The sequence below is a fragment of the Bos javanicus genome, chromosome 12 (assembly GCF_032452875.1).
Source record: "Bos javanicus breed banteng chromosome 12, ARS-OSU_banteng_1.0, whole genome shotgun sequence".
NCBI lineage: Eukaryota > Metazoa > Chordata > Mammalia > Artiodactyla > Bovidae > Bos > Bos javanicus.
The window spans coordinates 47,585,205-47,609,007 of NC_083879.1; the positions used below are offsets into that span (position 1 = coordinate 47,585,205).

The 23,803-nt window shown below is 38.8% G+C and overlaps 1 protein-coding gene and 1 non-coding gene across 4 annotated transcripts in view; both read left to right on the forward strand.

Moving 5' to 3' along the window:
* The window catches only part of PIBF1 (progesterone immunomodulatory binding factor 1), a 234,868-nt gene that overhangs the window by 19,571 nt on the left and 191,494 nt on the right, over window positions 1–23,803 (forward strand). For all 3 annotated transcript variants that reach the window (XM_061435063.1, XM_061435061.1, XM_061435062.1), the window contains exons 4-5: window positions 709–907; window positions 6,557–6,676. In XM_061435063.1, coding sequence (XP_061291047.1) covers window positions 709–907; window positions 6,557–6,676 — 319 coding nt within the window. The remainder of the gene's footprint in view (window positions 1–708; window positions 908–6,556; window positions 6,677–23,803) is intronic.
* TRNAS-GGA (transfer RNA serine (anticodon GGA)) lies at window positions 11,155–11,226 on the forward strand. Its single transcript has one exon. It is a non-coding gene; the product is annotated as a tRNA-Ser (tRNA).

The following is a 23,803-nucleotide window of genomic DNA, read 5'->3' on the forward strand; positions in this document are numbered from 1 at the left end:
TTTTTCAGTTACCTGGAGATTTTGGTGGAAGCGTGAAAACCTGATTGAAAACCTGATTAGCCTTTGTTTAAGAGGAAAGGCGATGGAGAGAGTGCATATAGAAAACTTTTGAGAACAAAATGGGCAGTGAAATGGGGTCAAAAATTGTGGGGGCTTTTTTGTTCATTTGTTTTAAGATAGGACAAATAACAGTGTGTTTGTGTGTTGATGGGATACAGTCATGGGGGGAGGGGGGATTCATATGGTCCCTTACAGCTCAAAATTTTCCAGTAGGCAACTAACCTTGTCTACTACATATACTCCTTGAGAAAGGTGCCGATTACTGTTTTCATTACCTCATTGTCTGTACTGACATTATGGTGTTTCAGTGTTACCATCTTAAATTACCTGGATAAAGACAATGAAAATTACTTCAGTGAGTAGAGTCCAAAGCAGATATATCAGATTTACACCTTAAGCAGAGGAAATGTATAATTTTATAATTTGAATTTTAAAAGTTATTAACATTTTCTATTTAATAATTTTTTTGGCTGCACACTTGGTATAACTTTGTCATTTCGTGTTTAACTGGCTAAGTAAGCATTTAGCTGGAACCAAAAATATTGTTAAGTTGCTCATTTAATTTGATGTTATTGTAAAATAGGAACTTTGAGAAATTATGTCTCCATGATTTTTTTTAACCTTACCATACATTCTCTGATATTGTAGAAAATATCAAGAACTAATGAAACAAGAAATGGAAACTATTTTACTGAGACAGAAACAACTAGAAGAGACAAATCTTCAACTAAGAGAGAAAGCTGGAGATATTCGTCGAAACCTGCGTGACTTTGAGTTGACAGAAGAGCAATATATGAAGCTAAAAAGTTTTCCTGAAGATCAGCTTTCTATTCCTGAATATGTATCTGTAAGTGTCTTGTATCATTAAAAACAAGAAAACTGTGTGTTTTCAGACTAAAATTTGCCATTTCCGTAGTAGCCATAACTTTTGAAGTACCCAAGTGATACATTAATTTATGGCTCAGATCTGAAGGTAGTGAAATGGTGTTCAGATGACCAAATTTTAAAGTGTATTGACCATTGAGCTCTGAAGTCAAGCAAATAAATAGGGTTAATGACTGGAAGATCCATAGAAATGAATTATTTTATCATGAACTCTGGCAGTTTGTAATGTTTATAGAGATAACAGTGGTTGCCAGGGGTTAGGGACAGCAGAGGAGAGGGGAGCGGTGTGATTATGAAGGAATAGCTTGAGGGAGATGATTATGGATCTGTGTAGGTCCAGTTCTAAACTGTGGTGTTGGTTACACGGCTGTGTACATAGGATTGATCTATGGCAGTGGTCTCAAATATTTTTAGTATCAGTATCATTTACACTCTAAAAATTATTGAGGACCTCAAATAGCTTTTGTTTATGTGAACTGTATCTGTTAATATTTATCATTATTGAAATTAAAACTTAGACATTTTTAAAACATAAGAGTACATAAGCACAAACTTCATTAGTCTTAAGAGCGATGTTATCATCACACATCGTATAGCCACTGGCAGATGCCACTTAACTTAAGCATAAGAGTAAAACAGGCAAAACTAAACAAAAAAAAATACAGCAGGCAAAATATATTAGTCTTACTAAGATGGACTGAAATGGGTGAATTTAATTCTGATGACCATTATATCTACTACTATGGGCAGGAATCCCTTACAAGAAATGGAGTAGCCATCATAGTCAACGAAAGAGTCTGAAATGCAGTACTTGGATGCAGTCTCAAAAATGACAGAATGATCTCAGTTTGTTTCCAAGGCAAACCATTCAATATCACAGTAATCCAAGTCTATGCCCTGACCAGTAACGCAGAAGAAGCTGAAGTTGAACAGTTCTATGAACACCTACAAGACTTTCTAGAACTAACACCCAAAAAAGATGTCCTTTTCATTATAGAGGACTGGAATGCAAAAGTAGGAAGTCAAGAAACACCTGGAATAACAGGCAAATTTGGCCTTGGAGTACAGAATGAAGCAGGTCAAAGGCTAATAGAATTCTGCCAAGAGAACACACTGGTCATAGCAAACACCTTCTTCCAACAACACAAGAAAAGACTCTGCACGTGGACATTACCAGATGGTCGATACCAAAATCAGATTGATTATATTCTTTGCAGCCAAAGATGGAAAAGCTCTGTACAGGCAGCAAAAACAAGACCAGGAGCTGACTGTGGCTCAGATCATGAACTCCTTATTGCCAAATTCAGACTGAAATTGAAGAAAGTAGACAAAACCACTAGACCATTCAGGTATGACCTAAATCAAATCCCTATGACTATACAGTGGAAGTGAGAAATAGATTTAAGGGACTAGATTTGATAGAAAGAGTACTTGATGAACTGTAGACGTAGTTTTGTGACATTATACAGGAGAAGGAGACAGGGATCAAGACCATCCCCAAGAAAAAGAAATGTGAAAAAGCAATTTGGCTGTCTGAGGAGGCTTTACAAATAGCTGTGAAAAGAAGGGAAGCGAAAAGCAAAGGGAGAAAAGGAAAGATATACCCATTTGAATGCAGAGTTCCAGAGAATAGCAAGGAGAGATAAGAAAGCCTTCCTCAGCGATCAATGCAAAGAAATAGAGGAAAACAATAGAATGGGAAAGACTAGAGATCTTTTCAAGAAATTTACAGATACCAAGGGAACATTTCATGCAAAGATGGGCTCAAAAAAGGACAAAAATGGTACGGACCTAACAGAAACAGAAGATATTAAGAAGAGGTGGCAAGAATATACAGAAGAACTGTACAAAAAAGATCTTCACGACCCAGATAATCATGATGGTATGATCACTCACCTAGAGCCAGACATCCTGGAATGTGAAGTCAAGTGGGCCTTAGAAAGCATCACTGCAAACACAGCTAGTGGAGGTGATGGAATTCCGGTTGAGCTATTTCAGATCCTGAAAGATGATGCTCTGAAAGTGCTGCACTCAATATGCCAGCAAATTTGTAAAACTCAGCAGTGGCCACAGGACTGGAAAATGTCAGTTTTCATTCCAATCCCAAAGAAAGGCAATGCCAAAGAATGCTCAAACTACCACACAATTGCAGTCATCTCACGCACTAGTAAAGTGATGCCTAAAATTCTCCAAGCCAGGCTTTAGCAATATGTGAACTGTGAACTTCCTGATGTTCAAGCTGGTTTTAGAAAAGTCAGAGGAACCAGAGATCAAATTGCCAACATCCGCTGGATCATCGAAAAAGCAAGAGAGTTCCAGAAAAAACATCTATTTCTGCTTTCTTGACTATTCCAAAGCCTTTGACTGTGTGGATCACAATAAACTGTGGAAAATTCTGAAAGAGATGGGAATACCAGACCACCTGATCTGCCTCTTGAGAAATTTTTATGCAGGTCAGGAAGCAACAGTTAGAACTGGACATGGAACAACAGACTGGTTCCAAATAGGAAAAGGAGTCTGTCAAGGCTGTATATTGTCACCCTGTTTATTTAACTTATATGCAGAGTATCATGAGAAACGCTGGACTGGAAGAAGCACAAGCTGGAATCTAGTTTGCAGGGAGAAAAATCAATAACCTCAGATATGCAGATGATACCCACCCTTATGGCAGAAAGTGAAGAAGAACTAAAGATCTTCTTGATGAAAACGAAAGAGGAGAGTGAAAAAGTTGGCTTAAAGCTCAACATTCAGAAAACTAAGATCATGGCATCTGGTCCCCATCACTTCATGGCAAATAGATGGGGAAACAATGTCAGACTTTATCTTTCTGGGCTCCAAAATCACTGCAGATGGTGATTGCAGCCATGAAATTAAAAAGACGCTTACTCCTTGGAAGGAAAGTTATGACCAACCTAGACAGCATATTAAAAAGCAGAGACATTACTTTGTCAACACGGGTCCGTCTAGTCAAGGCTATGGTTTTTCCAGTGGTGGTCATGTATGGATTTGAGAGTTGGACTATAAATATGAAAGCTGAACACCAAAGAATTGATGCTTCTGAACTGTGGTTTTGGAGAAGACTCTTGAGAGTCCCTTGGACTGCAAGGAGATCCAACCAGTACATCCTAAATGAGATCAGTCCTGAGTGTTCATTGGAAGGATTGATGTTGAAGCTGAAACTCCAATACTTTGGCCACCTGATGCGAAGAGCTGACTCATTTGAAAAGACCCTGATGCTGGGAAAGATTTAGGGCAGGAGGAGAAGTGCATAACAGAGGATAAGATGGTTGGATGGCATCACTGACTCAATGGACAAGGGTCTGGGTGGACTCCGGGAGTTGGTGATGGACAGGGAGGGCTGGCGTGCTGCGATTCATGGGGTCGCAAAGAGTCGGACATGACTGAATGACTGAACTGAACTAGGCAAATAGTTTTGATCCCGTGGATTTACTGAAAGTGTCTCAGAGTGGCAGCAGTGGCGTGCGGGTCCCAAGAGCACACATCCCACCACACTGCAAGTTTGTGATACACAGAAGTCATTTCACCCTAAGAGGCTTGAAAGTTTTCATCTGTAAAAGGCTAAATAATAATAACAGTATCTTTATTCAATATCTTATAATAATATAAAATGAAAAAGAATCAGAAAGAGTATATATATATATGTATTTATGTGTAACTGAATCATCTTGCTGTACACCTGAAACTAACAGAACATTGTAAATCAACTACTTCACGTAAAAAAAATAATAAATTAACAACACTTTTCTGTTGAGGTAATTGTGAAGATTAAGTGTGAATATGTACGTAGAAAGCTTAATAGTGCTTAGAACTTAGTAAACACATAGTAAATACTATCTATTATTTTTGCTGGAGTGGTGATTGCCTCTCTTGATTCTCATTTGGATTAGGTTTCCAGATTAATAATTTCCTATAAAATGGAGTACTGTTTTGTTTGTCTAGCTTTTTATTTAACTAGGCAATGGCAACCCACTCCAGTACTCTTGCCTGGAAAATCCCAGGGACGGCAGAGCCTGGTGGGCTGCTGTCTGTGGGGTCGCACAGAGTCGGACACGACTGAAGTGACTTAGCAGCAGCAGCTCAAGCATAAATTTTTCTGCCTCCAGTACTGTCCAAAACCAGTGAGAATCTCAAGTGCTGTCATTGAGGCTCTTTACTCATCCTAGCTGGAAAGTATTCCATTAGTGGCAGTCATATATGTTTTTGTTCTCTGGTTTGTTCTTTGTCTTATCTTTTGTTTTCAGACAGTATTGTCCTAATTAGTTAATTATACACAGATTCTTTGTGTTAAGTACTAGCTTTAGTACTGGCCTCTTACCAAATGTGGTACTCCTCCAATACAGCAATACATTAAGGAGTTTCAGATTGTATGACTGTACAATAATTAGTCCTTACTTGCCCTCTCCTAATTTACAGATAGCTTAGTTTTGTAGAAACTTGTCAGATGGAACACTTTACTAAGTTAGGGCAGCCAAATTCCCCTGAGAGAATTGAGAGTGGAAAGAGAAATCTGAACTGAATGGGAATAGTGACATGAAGGATACCTCCTGATTATTTATCCCTTTCACGGCATTGGTAGTAAGTAGAGCTTCACCCAGAGCCTAAGAAGGTGCTAGTGGTTTAGTTGCTAAGTCATTTCTGACTCTGCGACCCCGTGGACTATAGCCCACAGGGCTCCTCTCTCCATGAGGTTCTCCAGGCAAGAATACCGGAGTGGGTTGCCATTTCCTTCTCCAAGGCTTTGCATATACATATATTTAGGCACTGGGGACAGAGCAGTGCACAGACCAGACAAATATTCCTGTCCTCCCAGAGATCGCATTCCTGTGGAGCAACACACACAGCAAACTAAACCAAGTAGCATGTTTGTCATAAATGGTATGGAGAAAAGAGCAGAGTGAAAAGTAGGAACTGCTGTCACTGAAGGTACTGTATTAAATCAGGTTAGGCGAGGGAATTCCCTGCAGTCTAGTGTTAGGACTCCATGCTCTCACTGCCACAGGCCTGGGTTCAATCCGTGATTGAAGAACTAAAATCCCTCAAGCAGTGTAGCCTGGCCAAAAAATATATATATATCAGGGGAGTCAGGGAAGGTTTTACTGATAAGGTCATATCTGATCAGAGACCTGAAGGGAGTGAAAGCATGAGCCATACATTTGCATGTGGGGAAGAGCTTGCTTTCCTATCAGAGGGAATAGCAAGAGCAAAACTTTTGAACACTTGATATGTTCAGGAAATAAGCTGATAGTGTAGAATGAGCTGTAGTAGGAGGTGAGAAGTAAGGAGGAAGTGGAGTATTGATAGAAGAGAGGAAAGAGAGGCTGTGTCAGGGCCGGGGACTTATAGATAATCTGGGCCTTGAACGGACTAAATTGAACTCAAAGTATTATAGTCAGGATCAATTAAAGACCATCTTGTTTTAGTTTGAACAAAAAATTTAATGTATAGGCATATAATCTGAAACCCCTTAACACTTTCCTTTATTACCTTAATACTTTTATTTATACTACTGATAATTGAGAGTGCTATTAATTAGCAAATTTTAATTGTAATTTGCATTGCACGACTGCTTATTGATTTTTTTTTTTTTAAGATTCGGTTCTATGAACTAGTGAATCCATTGAGAAAGGAAATCTCTGAACTACAAGTGAAAAAGAATGACCTGGCAGAAGAATTAAGTGCAAACAAAGGTCAACTGAAACAACTGACTGAGGTTTGTCTAATTTTGATCCCTGGTGGTAAGAGACTCCAAGGAGCGCTTAAGATTTGTGATAAGGAGTATAAAAGTCAGGGATAGAAAAATGGGACTTGAGCATGCTGACTGCTGTGATTCTTCGTAAGTAGTGGGAAGGAGATGAGACTGCAAATAGTCATCTTAAAGATTGATAGGGTACCTCCATGATACTGACCTGTAATCCTCAGCTGAGTGTTTTGTTCTTGTAATTCATTTCATTTTCAGTTCTTCATTACAGATCCACCCTGTGGGTGATATGAAAGGGAGCCTGGTCCATTTATTAGTCATTTAGTCTCTTCATCAAATACAGTTACTTCCCCTAATACCTGTTCAGAGCACGTGCTCTGATACTAGCATCCATCCCTGTGAGGCCCGGTGCCATGCCATGTGGTGCCATGACAGTGGTGAACACAAGTGTCTGCCCTTCCAGAGTTCAAATTCTAGTAAGGCGGAGTTACACCTTAGATGAGATCTTGACACTCGTTTTTTGTGTGACCTTGAGCAAGTTGTTCAGTGTTTCCTGCTCTGTCAAATGGAGAAGATAATCTTATTTTTCTGTTCATTTCATTGAAGTGCCCACACTTCTGTTTCAAAGTAAAAATGTGATTTTTAGTAAAGTTGCATATAAATAGCTATTTTGTGTTCTACTTCAAGGGCAACTTTTACCAAAGGTCTACTTTCCAGAAATAAATTATTGTAATTTAATTTATATTTTGATGCTCTGATTTGCGGCACTATTAGTGCTGGATGGAATCTACTTCTGTTGTTGGTATAGAGCCACTATTGCAGGCAAATGAAGGCTCAGCTTCCCTCTTCTGGTAGGAGCACTGAAGTCATCAGGAGCCATGCCAGAGGGCCTACACGGGTCCACTGTGGTTGTTTTTTTCTGCTGTTAACCTGCCACATTGTTGTGCACATCTACAGAGACAGCTCTTAATTTTAAAAAATTTGCATCCAGAGTCACAATAATAAAGGACAAAGTTCGAAGGCTTCCGTTTGTCTTCTAACTAATTTTGCAGCCTTGGGCAAGTCATCTACTTTCTGTTGTGTCTGTTAAATGGCCAGGGTCGTGGTGGCAGTGGCACAGGGTTTGTCAGAGACAAGGCAGATGAGTTTTCAGACTTGGTTCTGCCGTACCTCATGGCACCTCAGCATCCATCAAGGACTTCTTGTATTTTAGAGGGAGTCTGGAAGAGCTTTCTATCCTCGTTTCTATCAAACCACCTCTTTTTAAAATCACTTTTGACATTTGGGGATTCTACAAGTGATTTCTCCTTAACAAAGGATTCTTTGACCCCCCCTCCCCCCACAAAAAGTCTTGAATCTCTAAAATTGTCATATTTTTTCTGTGTGGTAAAGCAAGTCTCTCTACTCTCAAGGGTCAGTAATGGCATTATATCCCAGATTTTAGTTTGTTTCAACCTTACTAACACCTTTAGTGTTTTATTCACATGAAAGCATAGATAATTAACACTGGTTTCATTCATAGGGTCCCTGAGTGTTTTTAGTGCACTGCTGCTGCTGCTGCTGCTAAGTTGCTTCAGTGGTGTCCGACTCTGTGCGACCCCATAGACGGCAACCCACCAGGCTCCTCCATCCCTGGGATTCTCCAGGCATAATTCTTAAACACAGAAGCAGTTTTATTTTTGAACATGTTTGGCTTCTCCAGAAAAAACAAAACCAACAGGATATATAAATATTTATGGATAGAGATATATTTTAAGAAATTTACTCACATAGTTGTAGCAAACTATGTGCAAGCTTATGTGCATGTATGCTAAATCACTTCAGTCGTGTCTGACTCTTTGCACCCCTATGGACTGCAGCCCACCAGGCTCCTCTGTCCATGGGATTCTCCAGGCAAGGATACTGGAGTTGGTTGCCACGCCCTCCTCCAGGGGATCTTCTAGACCCCGGGATTGAACCTACGTCTTTTACGTCTCCTGCATTGGCAGGTGGGTTCTTTACCACTAGCGCCACCTACCTGGGAAGCCCCTGTAGAGGCTTGGCGAGTCCAAAATCTTAACAGCGTAAGCTGGCAGCCTGGAAATTCAAGAGAAGGTTGCAGTTTGAGTCCAAAGACTATCTGCTGACAAAATTCCTTCTTATTCAGTCTCAGTTTTACTAAGGCCTTAACTGATTGGATGAGGCCCATATGGGAGGTAAACTGCCGTTCTCAAAGTCTACTGGTTTAAATGTTAATCTCAGCTTAAAAAATGCCTTCACAGAAACATCTAGTATAACGTTTGACAAAGTATTTAGGTACCATGGTCTAACCAAATTGACATAAAAAATTAACCGTCACAGAACTTTTCTATCTACAAGTTTGCCTCTTAAAGTTTTACCACCTTTCAGCTAAAAATATAATCCTATGTCTTAAAACTCTTCCTGAATTTCATACTATAAAGGGAAAATTGAATCACATTCAGGAAAAAACTGTTAAATAATGCCTTATATCTATAATAAAAGATCCTAGAAACTCAGAGAATATGGTTTAAACATAATAGAATTACTTTTGTATTGAAACCACACTTAAAGTTAGATTTTCTGCTCTGTCAAGGGCCTAGTACAGATCAACTTACCCAACACAAAGAAAACATAGAGTGAATATTTTTATTTTGTTTATATTTTTTATTTTTACTTTTTGGCTATGCCATGTGGGATCTTAGTGGGATTTTGTTTCCTGACCAAGAATCGAACCTGTGCCCTCTGCAGTGGAAGTGCAGAGCCTTAACCAGTGGACCACCGAGGAATATTGATGGTCCACCCTAGACTGAATATTTTTAAATGAAAAGTCAAACCAGCAAGGTCCTTCTTTTTTATAAGGGTATGTGAATCAGTGTTAATATTTAATGTTAAAAGAAATTTTTTTGGCACTATTTTGTGGAGGTTTATTTTTTGAGGTGGTTTGTTAAATTATTTACTGCTTTGATATTTGGGGAATTCAGAGATACTAGTTTAAGTTTCATCTCTGCAGTTTGATGATGGTGTGATGATCTTGGTTAAAGAACTTAGTCTTCTCTACCCCTTCAGTTCCCATGATAAAAATACGGATGAGAATATGTAACACCTCCCTCACTTACATGGTCATTATTATGAGAATAAAATTCAGTCAATAAATATTCACTGTACACCTGTTATGTGCCAAGCATTGTTATAGGTATGTGGGGTACCTCAGTGAATAAAACAAAGATCTCTGGCTTTGTGAAAATTATATTTTAAAAGGAGTGCAGGGAAACAAACAGTAAACATTATATTAGAAAGGAAGCACAAAGTAAACTATCAAATTTACAGACAGCAAAGTTTTTCAGGGGTAAAATACTGTTACCAGTAAGGCAAATTGGAGGACCATCTCAGAAGATAAGTAAATATTATAACCTATAATAATAGGTGTTTTCTTTTATACATCTCATAGCTTATGATCCCAAAATTAGCACATTCAAAAACAATTAGCAGCCCTGCTGCTGCTGCTGCTGCGTCGCTTCAGTCGTGTCCGACTGTGCGACCCCATAGATGGCAGCCCACCAGGCTCCCCCGTCCCTGGGATTCTCCAGGCAAGAGTACTGGAGTGGGTTGCCATTGCCTTCTCCAAGCAGCCCTAGAGAGAGTAATTTTTTCTGTTTTATTATGAAAGTTTTCAAGCTATAGATAACTAGAAAAAATTTTACAGGGAACACCTGATTTCTGCCTGATAATTTATACTTACCTTAATCTGTCCATCCACCAGTAATATTTATGAGAAATTGCCAGATTTTTTTTTTTATGTATCAATAGTTCCTTTATATTGTTGGGGAATACTTAATTGTATGGATATATTCATTCTTCCTTGATGGGTATTTGAGTTATTTCCACTTTGAACACATTATAAGTGAAGCTGCTCCAGACTTTTGAACATTGGCTTTGTATGGACATACATTTTTGTTTTTTCTTAGGTAAAATTTAAGAGTGATATTTTTTACTTCTAGATTTCTATGTGTTGTTTATTATTGTTTTTATTGCTCTGGTATTTGTTTTTTCATTATGAGCATATTTTCCTTTATACCACTGAGAATAGTTAAAACCTCTACTTGAAAATCTTTCTCTGCCAATTCCAAAATCTGGCTCACCTCAGAGTTGGTTTTTGTTGATTGTCTTTTCTTTTAAGAATGGGTCATGTTTTCCTGTTTCTTCAAAGGTCAAGTAACTTTTCAAATTGTTTATTTAAATCATAGAGTAAATGTAGATCTTAACAGTACAACTGCTATGTTGGATAGACTGCATTTTGACAGTTACTGATGTTTTTGTTGTAGCAGGAATTTAACTAATTTATACTCAAGCTGTATACTCTGTCTCTTGGGCAGCATGTGAAATTTCAGTTGAGTTTTTTTTTTTTTTTTTTTTTTTGGCCTAAGTAGGACTGCTTGGGTCTGTCCTACCTGTATGTTGTTCCGAGGTCAGCCAGATATTTGGCAGAGGCTTCCCTGGTGGCTCAGAGGTTAAAGCGTCTGCCTGGAATGCAGGAGACCTGGGTTCAATCCCTGGGTTGGGAAGATTCCCTGGAGAAGGAAACGGCAACCCACTCCAGTAGTCTTGCCTGGAGAATCCCATGGAGGGAGGAGCCTGGTAGGCTGCAGTCCATGGGGTCATAAAGAGTTGGACACGACTGAGCGACTTCACGAAACGACATGATAATCCACAGAATGGAGTTCCCCTTCTCTGTCTCTAGAATTCCCTCCTCACTTTAGAGCATCTGAGTTACCCATACTCTGTTTTCTGGTTCTTCAAGCTAGAAAGATGAAGGATTTTCTCTTACACATTTGTCATCTTACTTGGCACGTGGTAGCTCTGCCTTCCAGCTAAAAGGCTTTTTTTTTTAAAGGAGACACCAGGAAATTCACCCAGTGCTGTTCCATTCTTCCTCTGGTAGATTATATCCCTCCAGAATCTGCCTGATTTGGGTCACTTTCTTATGCATTCAGGTAGTTGTTGTATATTTTGTCAGAATTTGAGATTGTATTGCTAGTAGGGTTGGTCAGATGGAACTTACAGATTCATCACCAGAAATGGAACCACCTTACAATTTTGTCTGAAACACAAGTGAAGAAAAAGAAAATACATTCTGTGCATGTGAAATATTTGGCTTTGAAACCCGCTGTTTTCTCTAAAAAGAACCTTGGCTTTGTTAGTCTTTCTTTCAACATTTTTAACTTTGTACTGACAGGGGTGATGACTCATGAGGCATTATTTGTTGTTGTCCTGTTGCTAAGTAGTGTCCAGCTCTTTGTGACCCCATGGACTGCAGCACATCAGGCTTCCCTGTCCTTTACTGTCTCCCGGAGTTTGCTCACATTCACGTCCATTGAGTCTGTGATGCTGTCTAACCATCTTATCATCTGCCGCCCTGTTCTCCTCTTGCAGTCTTTCCCAGCATCAGGTCTTTTCCAGTGAGACAGTTCTTTGCATCAGGTGGTCGAAGTACTAGAGCTTCAGCTTCAGTATCAGTCCTTCCAATGAATATTCAGGGTTGATCTCCTTTAGGATTGACTAGTTTGATTTCCTTGCAGTCCAAAGGACTCTCAAGTACCACAATTCGAAAGCATCAATTCTTCAGCACTTAGCCTTCTTAATGGTCCAACTTTCACATCTGTACATGACTACTGGAAAAACCATAGCTTTGACTATACAGACTTTTCTTGACAAAGTGATCTTTGCTTTTTAATATGCTATCTAGGTTTCTCATAGGCATTATTAGGGGAAATATTAAAAGTAAAATAAAATGCATCACTAGACCTTGAACAAAATGTACAGTTTTGGACATTGTGACTTTGGTTGTTTGCACATCTTATTTATTAATAATTGTTGAATTCCTTATATAGCTATAAAGTTCAGAGTTTAGAAACTAAAATCTGGTATTTGGGCAACCGAGTTGACTATCTGAGGACATACACAGATTAAGATGGGTCAAATGAACCCCAAAGCTGGGGAAAATGTAACTGAAGTTCATAGAAATCACAAAATCATGAAATCACATAAGGTGAGGATTGACTTGCAAGAGGAGAAACTCAGGACAAATACACGAGGGTGGTATTATTTCATAGAACAGTTCAGTTCAGTCACTCTGTCATGTCCGACTCTTTGTGACCCCATGGACTGCAGCCTGCCAGGCTCCCTGTCCATCACCAACTCCCAGAGCTTACTCAAGCTCATGTCCATTGAGTTGGTGATGCCATCCAACCATCTCATCCTCTGTTGTTCTTTTCTCTTCCTGCCTTCAGTCTTTCCCAGCATCAGGGTCTTTTCAAATGAGTCAGTTCTTCACATCAGGTGGCCAAAGTGTTGGAGTTTCAGTTTCAGCATCAGTCTTTCCTGTGAATATTCAGGACTGATCTCCTCTAAGATTCACTGGTTGGATCTTCTTGCAGTCCAAGGGACTCTCAAGAGGCTTCTTCAACACTGCAGTTCAAAAGCATCAGTTCTTCGGCACTCAGCTTTCTATAAAGAAACTCTCACATCCATACATGACTGCTGGAAAAACCCACAGATAAGAGATAAAAAACTGATTTAGAAATGTAGTAGAATGTGACTTTTTGACCTTTAAAAAATAGAACATAAAACAAGTAGTAAATTAATAGAAACTTAAAAGAGGAAGCAACAGTTGACAAACATAAATGCCTCAAAAATGACAGGATCATGACAGTCCCATGGATACTAAGAGAAACTAAGATATTTGTTAGTTATGTCTCTGAGTTTTGTAACTGGGAGTTAGGGAAACAAACTTTCCACTCTACTAAGACTGTGGGATTAAGTTTGTCTTTTCCAAAATAATCTTAATTTTCTTTACCACATGGTGGCAGCATATATCCATTGATTTCTGTAATCAGTTTTGGGCTACTCAGAAAATACTGTCATTGCCAAAGCTTTACTGTGTTACCTTATTTTCCTTTATATTTCTTATTTCGTATCTGTTTCCTTAAACCAATCAAATACTATGTCTTCCTAATAAAATTCAGTTGGTCTATAACTGGGAGGTAGAATTTTAAGAAGCAAACTTTTCTGGCATAATATGCCAGATCAAAGATGTCTCAGTTATTAACCCTGATATCATAATTATACCTAACAGATACATTCAGAGATGTTAAAGCCCCACAAGTACACAGTTAGTTATGCTTTTATTCATATATTCTGCTACCTCATGGCAGATAATGAGGTGAAAAACTAATTTAGAAACGTAATAGAAGGTGATTTTTTGACCTTTAAAAAGGAAGTCACCAATTTTAGTAGATTTCTTGAATTTTCTTTCATTAATTTTTTCTACATCTTTAGTTATTTGGAAATAATATCTATTGTAGATACTAACACTGGAAAATAAGGCTCATCTTTTACTTCAAGTTTAGAGTCTTTAAGTGTCAGTAACATAGTCTAATTATAGCATATTTTGAGCTGTTACGTATGTGAACTTGCGTATAGTACTTAGTGTTTTCATAAGTGCTGTACTTTTATTTTCTATTTATGAAATCTCTTTGTAACAGGTCAGAATTCTGGTCCAGTGCATGTAGTTAAGCTATTTGCAGCTGTTATGCTATTGTAGAGTTATTTTCAGCATGCTTCTTTCATTTCAAAAGAAATAAGTGCTAATACCAATAAGGCATTAATGAGTCTGCGTGCAGTGACATGAAGTTTCAGGTTGTTGTTTAGTCCCAAACTTATGTCTGAATCTCTAGCTATCCCATGGACCATAGCCTTCCAGGCTCCTCTGTCCATGGGATTTCCCAGGCAAGAATCCTGCAGTGGGTTGCCATTTCCTTCTCCAGGGGATCTTCCCAGACCAGGGATTCGAACCCACATCTCCTGCATTGGCAGCCAGATTCTTTACCACTGAACCACCAGGGAAGCCCAAAGTTCCAAAGGGAAATGATGAAATATTTTTCTCTTATGAGAGCTTTGGTAACTAGGAAACCAAAGTGTTTTGTTCAAAGAACTTCCTTGTTTCGGAAACATAGTTACATTTGTTGAGAAAACTTCTGCAAGATTACCTTGAGGCTCATCTTAAGTATTTATACCTGAATAATCCTGTCTTTATTTGAATGAAAATGAAGTATTTCATTAATGATACATACTTGTGATTCAGGTTTTTTTTCATTTCAGGGATTAATTTAACTGTTTGTTTTCTGAAGTTTCTTTTTTATCCTGCCCAAAAGTGAATTTAAAATTCCCTTGTTAGATACATGCTATGATGATACTCATCAGTTATAGTTATTTTAGAGTATCTGACAAATTCATTCAGTTCAGTTTAGTCGCTCAGTCGTGTCCGACTCTTTGCGACCCCATGAGTTGCAGCACGCCAGGCCTCCCTGTCCATCACCAACTCCTGGAGTTCACTCAGACTCACGTCCATCGAGTCAGTGATACCATCCAGCCATCTCATCCTCTGTTGTCCCCTTCTCCTCCTGCCCCCAATCCCTCCCAGCATCAGAGTCTTTCCCAATGAGTCAACTCTTCGCATGAGGTGGCCAAAGTACTGGAGTTTCAGCTTTAGCATCATTCCTTCCAAAGAACACCCAGGACTGATCTCCTTTAGGGTGGACTGGTTGGATCTCCTTGCAGTCCAAGGGACTCTCAAGAGTCTTCTCCAACATCACAGTTCAAAAGCATCAATTCTTCGGTGCTCAGCTTTCTTCACATTCCAACTCTCACATCCATATATGACTACTGGAAAAACCATAGCCTTGACTAGATGAACCTTTGTTGGCAAAGTAATGTTTCTGCTTTTTAATAGACTGTCTAGATTGGTCATAACTTTCCTTCCAAGGAGTAAGCATCTTTTAATTTCATGGCTGCAGTCACCATCTGCAGTGATTTTGGAGCCCCCAAAATAAAGTCAGCCACTGTTTCCACTGTTTAACTGTGTAGATCATAACAAATTGTGGAAAATTCTTAAAGAGATGGGAATACCAAACCACCTTAACTATCTTCTAAGAAACCTGTATGTAGGTCAAGAAGCAGCAGTTAGAACAGAATATGGAAAAATGGACTGGTTCAAAATTGGGAAAGGAGCACAATAAGCCTGACTGTTGTCATTCTGCTTGTTTAACTTATGTACAGGATATGTCATGAGAAATGCCAGGCTGGATGACTCACTAACTGGAATCAAGATTGCTGGGAGAAATAGCAACAACTTCAAATATGCAGATAATACCACTTAATGGAAGAAAGTAAAGAGAACCTAAACAGCCTCTTGATGAGGGTTGAAAGAGGAGAGTGAAAAAGCTGGCTTAAAACTCAGCATTTAAAAAACTAAGATCATGGCATCCAGTCCCCTCATTTCATGGCAAATAGAAGGGAAAAAAAATGGAAGCAGTGACAGATTTTATTTTCTTGGGCTCCAAAATCACTGTGGACAGTGACTGCAGCCATGAAATTAAAAGATGCTTGCTCCTTGGAAGGAAAGCTACAGCAAACCTAGACAAGATATTAAAGAGCAGAGACATCTGTTTGCCGACAGAGGTCTGTGTAGTCAAAGCTATAGTTTTTCCAGTAGTCATGTATGGATATGAGAGCTGGACCATAAAGAAGGTTAGCACCAAAGAATTGATGCTTTTGAACTGTGTTGCTGGAGAAGACTCTTGAGAGTCCCTTGGACTGCAAGCAGATCAAACCAGTCAATCCTGAAGGAAATCAGCCCTGAATATTCATTGGAAGGACTAATGTTGATGCTAAAGATCCAATACTTTGGCTATAGACTTCTACGTATCAGAGGATGAGATGGTTGGGTGGCATCATTGACTCAGTGGACATGAGTTTGAGCAAGTCCTGTGGGATAGTGAAGGACAGGAAAGCCTGGCGTACTGCAATTCATGGGATTGCAAAGAGTCAGACAGACTTAGAGACTAAACAACAACAATAATCAAGAAACATAAAGAAAAGGGTTTTAGAAAAACAAGGAGAAATTAATAAAAGTATAGTAATGATAGGAAAGTTTATAATATTCTTCCTTCTGAATTTAATATATCTTATAGACATAAAAATGAGTCAGGGCTAGAAGAAATGAGGCAATCAATAATTTTGATTTAGTTGTTATAATAGAGTTTAAAATTCCTTGGCCAAGGGATAATTTTTTTTTTTAATGTCAATAAAGGGAATTCCCTGGCTGTCCAGTGCTTAGGGTTTAATTCCTCCTAGTACTTTGCCAACAAAGGTTTGTCTAGTCAAGGCTATGGTTTTTCCTGTGGTCATGTATGGATGTGAGAGTTGGGTTGTGAAGAAAGCTGAGCACCGAAGAATTGATGCTTTTGAACTATGGTGTTGGAGAAGACTCTTGAGAGTCCCTTGGACTGCAAGGAGATCCAACCAGTCCATTCTGAAGGAGATCAGCCCTGGGATTTCTTTGGAAGGAATGATGCTAAAGCTGAAACTTTGGCCACCTTTGGCCAGTACTTTGGCCACCTCATTCGAAGAGTTGACTCATTAGGAAAGACTCTGATGCTGGGAGGGATTGGGGGCAGGAGGAGAAGGGGACAACAGAGGATGAGATGGCTGAATGGCATCGCTGACTCGATGGACGTGAGTCTGAGTGAACTCCGGGAGTTGGTGATGGACAGGGAGGCCTGGCATGCTGCGATTCATGGGGTCGCAAAGAGTCGGATGTGACTGAGCGACTGATCTGATCTGATCTGAGGGGATCTAAGATCCCATAAGCTACATAGGGTGGCCAGTAAATTAATTAATTAATTAAATTCAATGAAAAGTTTACAAAACGATCATGTATATACTTGGCCACATAGTGAAAGAGTTAAATGTTAGGGACAGATTTAATAGTTCCTATTTTTATTTTAATTTAGTAGTGGTCATTTATAGGGGACTGGCAATAAATTTGGAAATTAAACATTTTTTTTAGGTCAAAAGTAATAAACAAGAAAAACACTTTTTAGATCATAGAATAAGTAAAAATATGAAAACAAGAACATTTTACATCAAAATCTTTTAGACTTATTTAAAGCTGTGCCAGAGGAAAATCTGTAGCCTTAAATTACTTTTATAATTAACGAGAAGGATGAAAAATAAAAGCATATAGTAGTCAATTTTAGAAAGAAAAAAGAACAGTAAAAATAAGGAGTTTGGAATTATTGGACATTAATTAATATTGCCTGTAGCTCTGTGGTGACAGTCTTAAAAACTGAAAGAAATGTCCCAACAAAATATAGATTACCACAATAAGTAGAAGTGGAGAACTTGAAGAGAAGAATTACCACAGAGGTATTACACAGTGAATTCTTCAATCACCAGTCGTGTCTGATGCTTTGTGACCCCATGGGTTGCAGCATGCCAGGCTTCCCCTTCCTTCACCATCTCCCTGAGTTTGGTCAAACTCATGTCCATTGAGTCACTGATGCCATCCAACCATCTCATCCTGTGTTGCCCACTTTTCCTCCTGCCCTCAGTCTTTCCCAGCATCAGGGACTTTTCCGATGAGTCGGCTCTTTGCATCAGGTGGCCAGAGTTGGAGCTTCAGCTTCAGCATCTGTCCTTCCAGTGAATATTCAGGGTTGATTTCCTTTAGGATTAACTGGTTTGATCTCCTTGCAGTCCAAAGGAAACAGTAAGTAAAGGTGTATTATTGATGAAGTTACCAGATTCGCCAGACTTCCCAGGTGGCAGTAAAGAACCTGCCTGCCAGTGCAGGAGATGTAAAAGATGCAGGTTCAATCCCTGGATCAGGAAGAACCCCTGGAGAAAGGCTTGGTAACCTGCTCCAGTATTCTTGCCTGAGAATCCTATGGACGGAGAAGCCTGGCAGGCTACAGCCTATAGGATCATGAAGAGAAGGACACGACTGAAGTGACTTAGGGCGCGCACTCCAGGTTCACAAATATATTGCCCTGATAGGTTCAGTTGATTTCTATAAGGATAGCTGATTCCAGTTGATTAAACAGTTGTCATTTAGTCGCTAAGTTGTGTCTGACTGTTTGCAACTCCATGGACTACAGCCTGCCAGGTTCCTCTGTCCATAGGATTTCCCAGGCAAGAGTACTGGAGTGGGTTGCCATTTCCTTCTCCAGGGTATCTTCCCTACCCAGGGATCGAACCCACATCTCCTGCACTGGCAGATGGATTCTTTACCATTCTGTCAGCCGGGAGGCCGGTAATTAAACTATACCAAACTAGTACTGAAAAAGATGGAAAGCTCTGAGAAAGATGATACAAAACAAATCCATCAGCCATTTTCACTTACTACTAAAGTTGCAGAAATTCTAAATGAATTTCAAAATGAAATGAAGTTCAAAAATGAATTCTAGCATTTTATCAAAAGAATAGTGCTGTATGTCTAATATAGTATATTTTAGGACAGAAAGGATAAACTGTTGCATCAGCAAGTTAAAGAAGAATAACCATTTAATTGTATCATTAAATGAGAAAAGATGATAAAATTCAGTGAACATTCCTAATAAGGACTCTAAGTATTTACTTTAAAAAAAGTTAGCAAAATACTTTATCCTAAATGGCAAAACTATAGAACTTTTTCTGTAAAAATAAGTAACTAGACATAGACTTGGGTTGCTTATTATTATCTAACATGGTCTTGGAGGGCCCTGGCAGATGCACTAAGAAGGAAAAACTATTCATGTTAACTTTTGAAAGGAGATTAAAATTTTTTTCTATTAGATACCACCTAAATTTAATGCAGAATTGTATAAGTGATCAATAGCATTTCTTTAGATTTAGAGAAATAACTGGTAGATATGGACTTGGGGGAAAATAATTAACTCATGATGCAGATAGTAGGCTTATATGAAGAGGACTATTAAATTGTATTGTTGAACCTGGAAGCACCATGTCTTAGGAGAAAAACTTATAAAAGTAGCTTTTTCATAAAAGTAGCTTTTTCTCCCCCCATATTAATACATTAATTAAATTCAGTTATTCTGTATCCCAAGAATTTTCTGATTTTCTGTATTTGATTTTTTTGGTGGAAGACAGATAATTCTGTCCAAGGATTGGGCTTGGATAAATGATTTTAGCTTATATGAAAAAGTAAGTGTTCTGGAATTGCCAAGAAAAATGTGGTGGAAAAAATGTGAAAGGAAGGGGATGTTAAGATGCTGCTCCTACCAAGATCCCACTTTATACTTCAAAACTAAATGTAATATTGACATAGAAACAGATATCAGTAGAACAAAATATAGAAATACATCTAATTATTTACTATAACATTTGCCAACAAATGTCTGTCTAGTCAAAACTATGGTTTTTCCAATAGTCATGTATGGATGTAAGAGTCGTACTGTAAAGAAAGCTGAGTGTCGAAGAATTGATGCTTTTGAACTGTGATGTTGGAGAAGACTCTTGAGAGTCCCTTGGACTGCAAGGATATTCAACCAGTCCATCCTAAAGGAGATCAGTCCTGATTATTCATTGGAAGGACTGATGCTGAAGCCGAAACTCCAATACTTTGGCCACCTGATGCGAAGAACTGACTCACTGGAAAAGACCGTGATGCTGGTAAAGATTGAAGGCAGAAGGAAAAGGGGACAACAGAGGAGAAGATGGTTGGATGGCATCACCGACTCAATGAACATGAGTTTGAGTAAGCTCTGGGAGTTGGTAATGGACAGGGAAGCCTAGCGTGCTGCAGTCCATGGGGTTGCAAAGAGTCAGACACGACTGAGTGACTGAACTGAACTGATTTACCACAATAGCCATAGTTCAATTCAGTTGAGAAAGAATGTTTTTTTTAGTATAAGGGTCCTAGCACAAGTGGATGGTACTCATCTGTTAAAAAAAATGTTGATCGTCAAGTTTTATACTATATACACATATTAATTCTAGTTGGATTAAAATTTTTAGAAGGAAACCTAGGCCATTACTTCAACAATCATGCCAATTCTTAGCTCAGGGTCCACGTGCCTCTAGGTGGAATGGAAAGAACATTATTTTCACTTCTCACCGAAATTTAGAGCTTTAGTTATAAATGCCACAGTAGGTTTGTCACTGCCTAGAGCTCTGTCAGCATTAGAATTCAGGTATTTTCCTATCATGGTGTAGTTACCACAAATATCTTTAGAGATTAGGCTCATCACTATTCCAAACCTAGTGTAGTTGTTAGACTCCTCACTAGATCTTATCTTAATGCAGCAATGAAAAAAGGTCATATGTCAGGCTTCCCCAGTGATCCAGTGGTTAAGAATCTGCCTTGCAGTACAAGGGACTCCGGTTTGATTAAGATCCTAAGTGCCACAGCCTGGGAGGTATAACACCTGACCCCACGCTCTAGAGGTTGTGAGCTGCAACAACTGAAGCCCTGATGCTCTGCAACGAGAGAAGCCCATACACCAGAGTGAACCTTACCTCCCGCTCACTGCAACTAGGGAAAGCCTAAGTGCAGCAACAAAGACCCAGCACGGCCAAAAAATACATCTTTTTTTCAAAAAAGACAATAAAAAGACTCAATTTTTTAAAAGAACATGTATAACTTTAAAAAATATTTCAGTAGTTTTACTGCAGTATGCAATTAATACTTGAATGACATGGGGTGCTGACCTTCCACATAGTTGAAAATCTGCACAGACCTTCTAGTCAGCCCTCCCTGTGTTTGCACACAGAATTAACACAGAATTAAGCAATTCTTTGTTTGTGGATTCAACCAACCACAGATTGTGTAATACTGTAGTATTTATTATTGAAAAATATCGTCGTGTAAGTGGACCTGCAAAGTTCAAACCTGTTAGTTATTCAAGGGTCAGCTATAATTTGTTTCCTTTGTAATTCTGCACTATTTTAATTTTTGATTTTAGAAACTTTAGTCTCCGAAGGGGTTCACAAGTCTCACCAGGTTGCCAGTGGGGTCCAGGACACAGAAAAGTCTTGAAAATTCCTAATTTATATGATTATTAGCAGTACTTCTCAAACTCTAATGTAAAGACAAGTCACCTGGGGATCCTGTTAAAATGAAAACTGGCAGAGTAGTTCTGGGTCGGGGCCTGAGACTGTTCACTGAGGATGCTTCCCAGCCTGTGCCCCTTCATGGACTGAACTATGAGTAGCTAAGTTTTGGACTGAGTTGTCCAACATAATGGTCACGGCCACTTGGGGCTATTTAATTAAAATTCATGTTCTCAGTTTTACTAGCCACAGGTGGTTAGTGACTAGCCTGTTGAATGGTACAGACGTAGAACATTGTCATCATTGCAGAAAGTTCTATTGGACAGTGTTGTTCTAGAGGTTGGAGTAGTCTTAGCCAAGACAGAGAAACAAAAAGCCTTAAAAAAGCAAAAAGGAAGCCACAGGCAAAGTTTAATATTTAAAGGACACATTTGGCACAAAAATTGCAATGTAGATGAGCCAAAGTTGGTTATCAGCACTGTTTAAAGCTCTTAGAGATTAACATGAAAAAGACAACCCAATAGAAACATGGAGAAAGACTATAAATAGACATTTCACAAAAAGTGCAGGTCCAAATGCCCAGGTGCTCAAACTAACTAGCGTTTTGGGAAATATTATACAATTAAAATAACAATGAGAACTCAGGTTGGCAAAAATGGAAAAGGTCTAATATCTATGCAGGTATAAGAGAAAAGATACAAACATTGGGGGTGGAAAAGTGAACTGCTGTAGTCCCTTGGAAAGACATCTGGCAACATCAGTTAAAATGAAAAAGAAACATTCTTCAGCACAACAATCCCAGTGGTGCTGGAACCTTGTCCCATGGAGTAAAATACTAACAGGTAAGACTATGTGCACAGGGAGGTTTCCTGCAGCAGGTGCTGGAAGGGGAAAGGAGGGACAGGAATAAATTCTAGTCAATAAAACAACAAGAAAATGGCTACATAAACAATGTACAGTGTACACTGGAATTTTCTGCAGTCATTGACAAGAAAGAATTGGAGAATATCAGTTATTTTAGGATTTACCCAAGGTACCTATCTTCCCATTTGTGTTGTTTTCATGAGTATATGAATATGGAGAAGAAGAGGGAAAGATGCGTGTTATTTAATGTGAGTCACCTGAGGATGCAGATGGTATGTCAAAGAGAAGAGAGGGAAGAAAGAGATCAAAAATATGAAATTTCCTTCTCTTTACTAGTATGTATGATAGTTCCACAATGTATATCAGTTGCTCAGTCATGTCTGAGCAAGTAAGGATGTATGATGCAACAACAGGTTAATTATTAATGGCAAAAGAAAGTCACCTGTGCTTTACTAGTAAATTGTCATAATTATTTTAAATACTTCCACAGTTTAAATGTGCACACAAAATTTATATAAATAATTCTTAGTGACTCCATGGACTGTAGCCTGCCAGGCTCCTCTGTTTATGGAATTTTCCAGGCAAAAATACTAGAGTGGTTTGCCATTTCCTACTACAGGGTATCTTCCCGACCCAGGTATCTTGGGTTTCCTGCATTGGCAGGCAGATTCTTTACCAGTGAACCCCCTTGGAAGCCCAAATTTTTCCCTTTAGAAAAGCTTAAACTTTTGTCTGAGCTTATATTTATTAAAAAGATATTGAAAATTATCGTGTCATATATTGAAATTTTCCTGTTCTTTTTAGCTTACTTTTAATGGAGAAGACAATGGCACCCCACTCCAGTACTCTTGCCTGGAAAATCCCATGGGCGGACCTGGTAGGCTGCAGTCCATAGGATTGCTTAAGAGTCGGACACGACTGAGCGACTTCACTTTGAGTTTTCACTTTCATGCATTGGAGAAGGAAATGGCAACCCACTCCAGTACTCTTGCCTGGAGAATCCCAGGGACAGAGGAGCCTGGTGGGCTGCCGTCTCTGGGGTTGCACAGAGTCGAACACGACTGAAGCGACTTAGCAGTAGCAGTAATATTTAGTTTTGTCTTTTTTTTTTTTCCCTAAGACTTTAAAGAAGAAGTCTAAATTTTTTTGAAAAAGATTGTATTTCTTGAGGAGCTTAACAACAAGTAGTAGTCTCTGGTAGCAAACAGATGGTTGTTTCTTAAAGGAACAGTTTTAACAGTCAAAGATTAATTAGGTTTCTTGTTCTTTTCAATATTTACTTGCTGGGAGTAGGTTATAGGCAATGTGAAACTTGTAAGAGTTCTGAGGAATGAATTCTCATGTTCTCAGAATAGCTATATTTCATTTCTACTTCTCTTGGCTGCT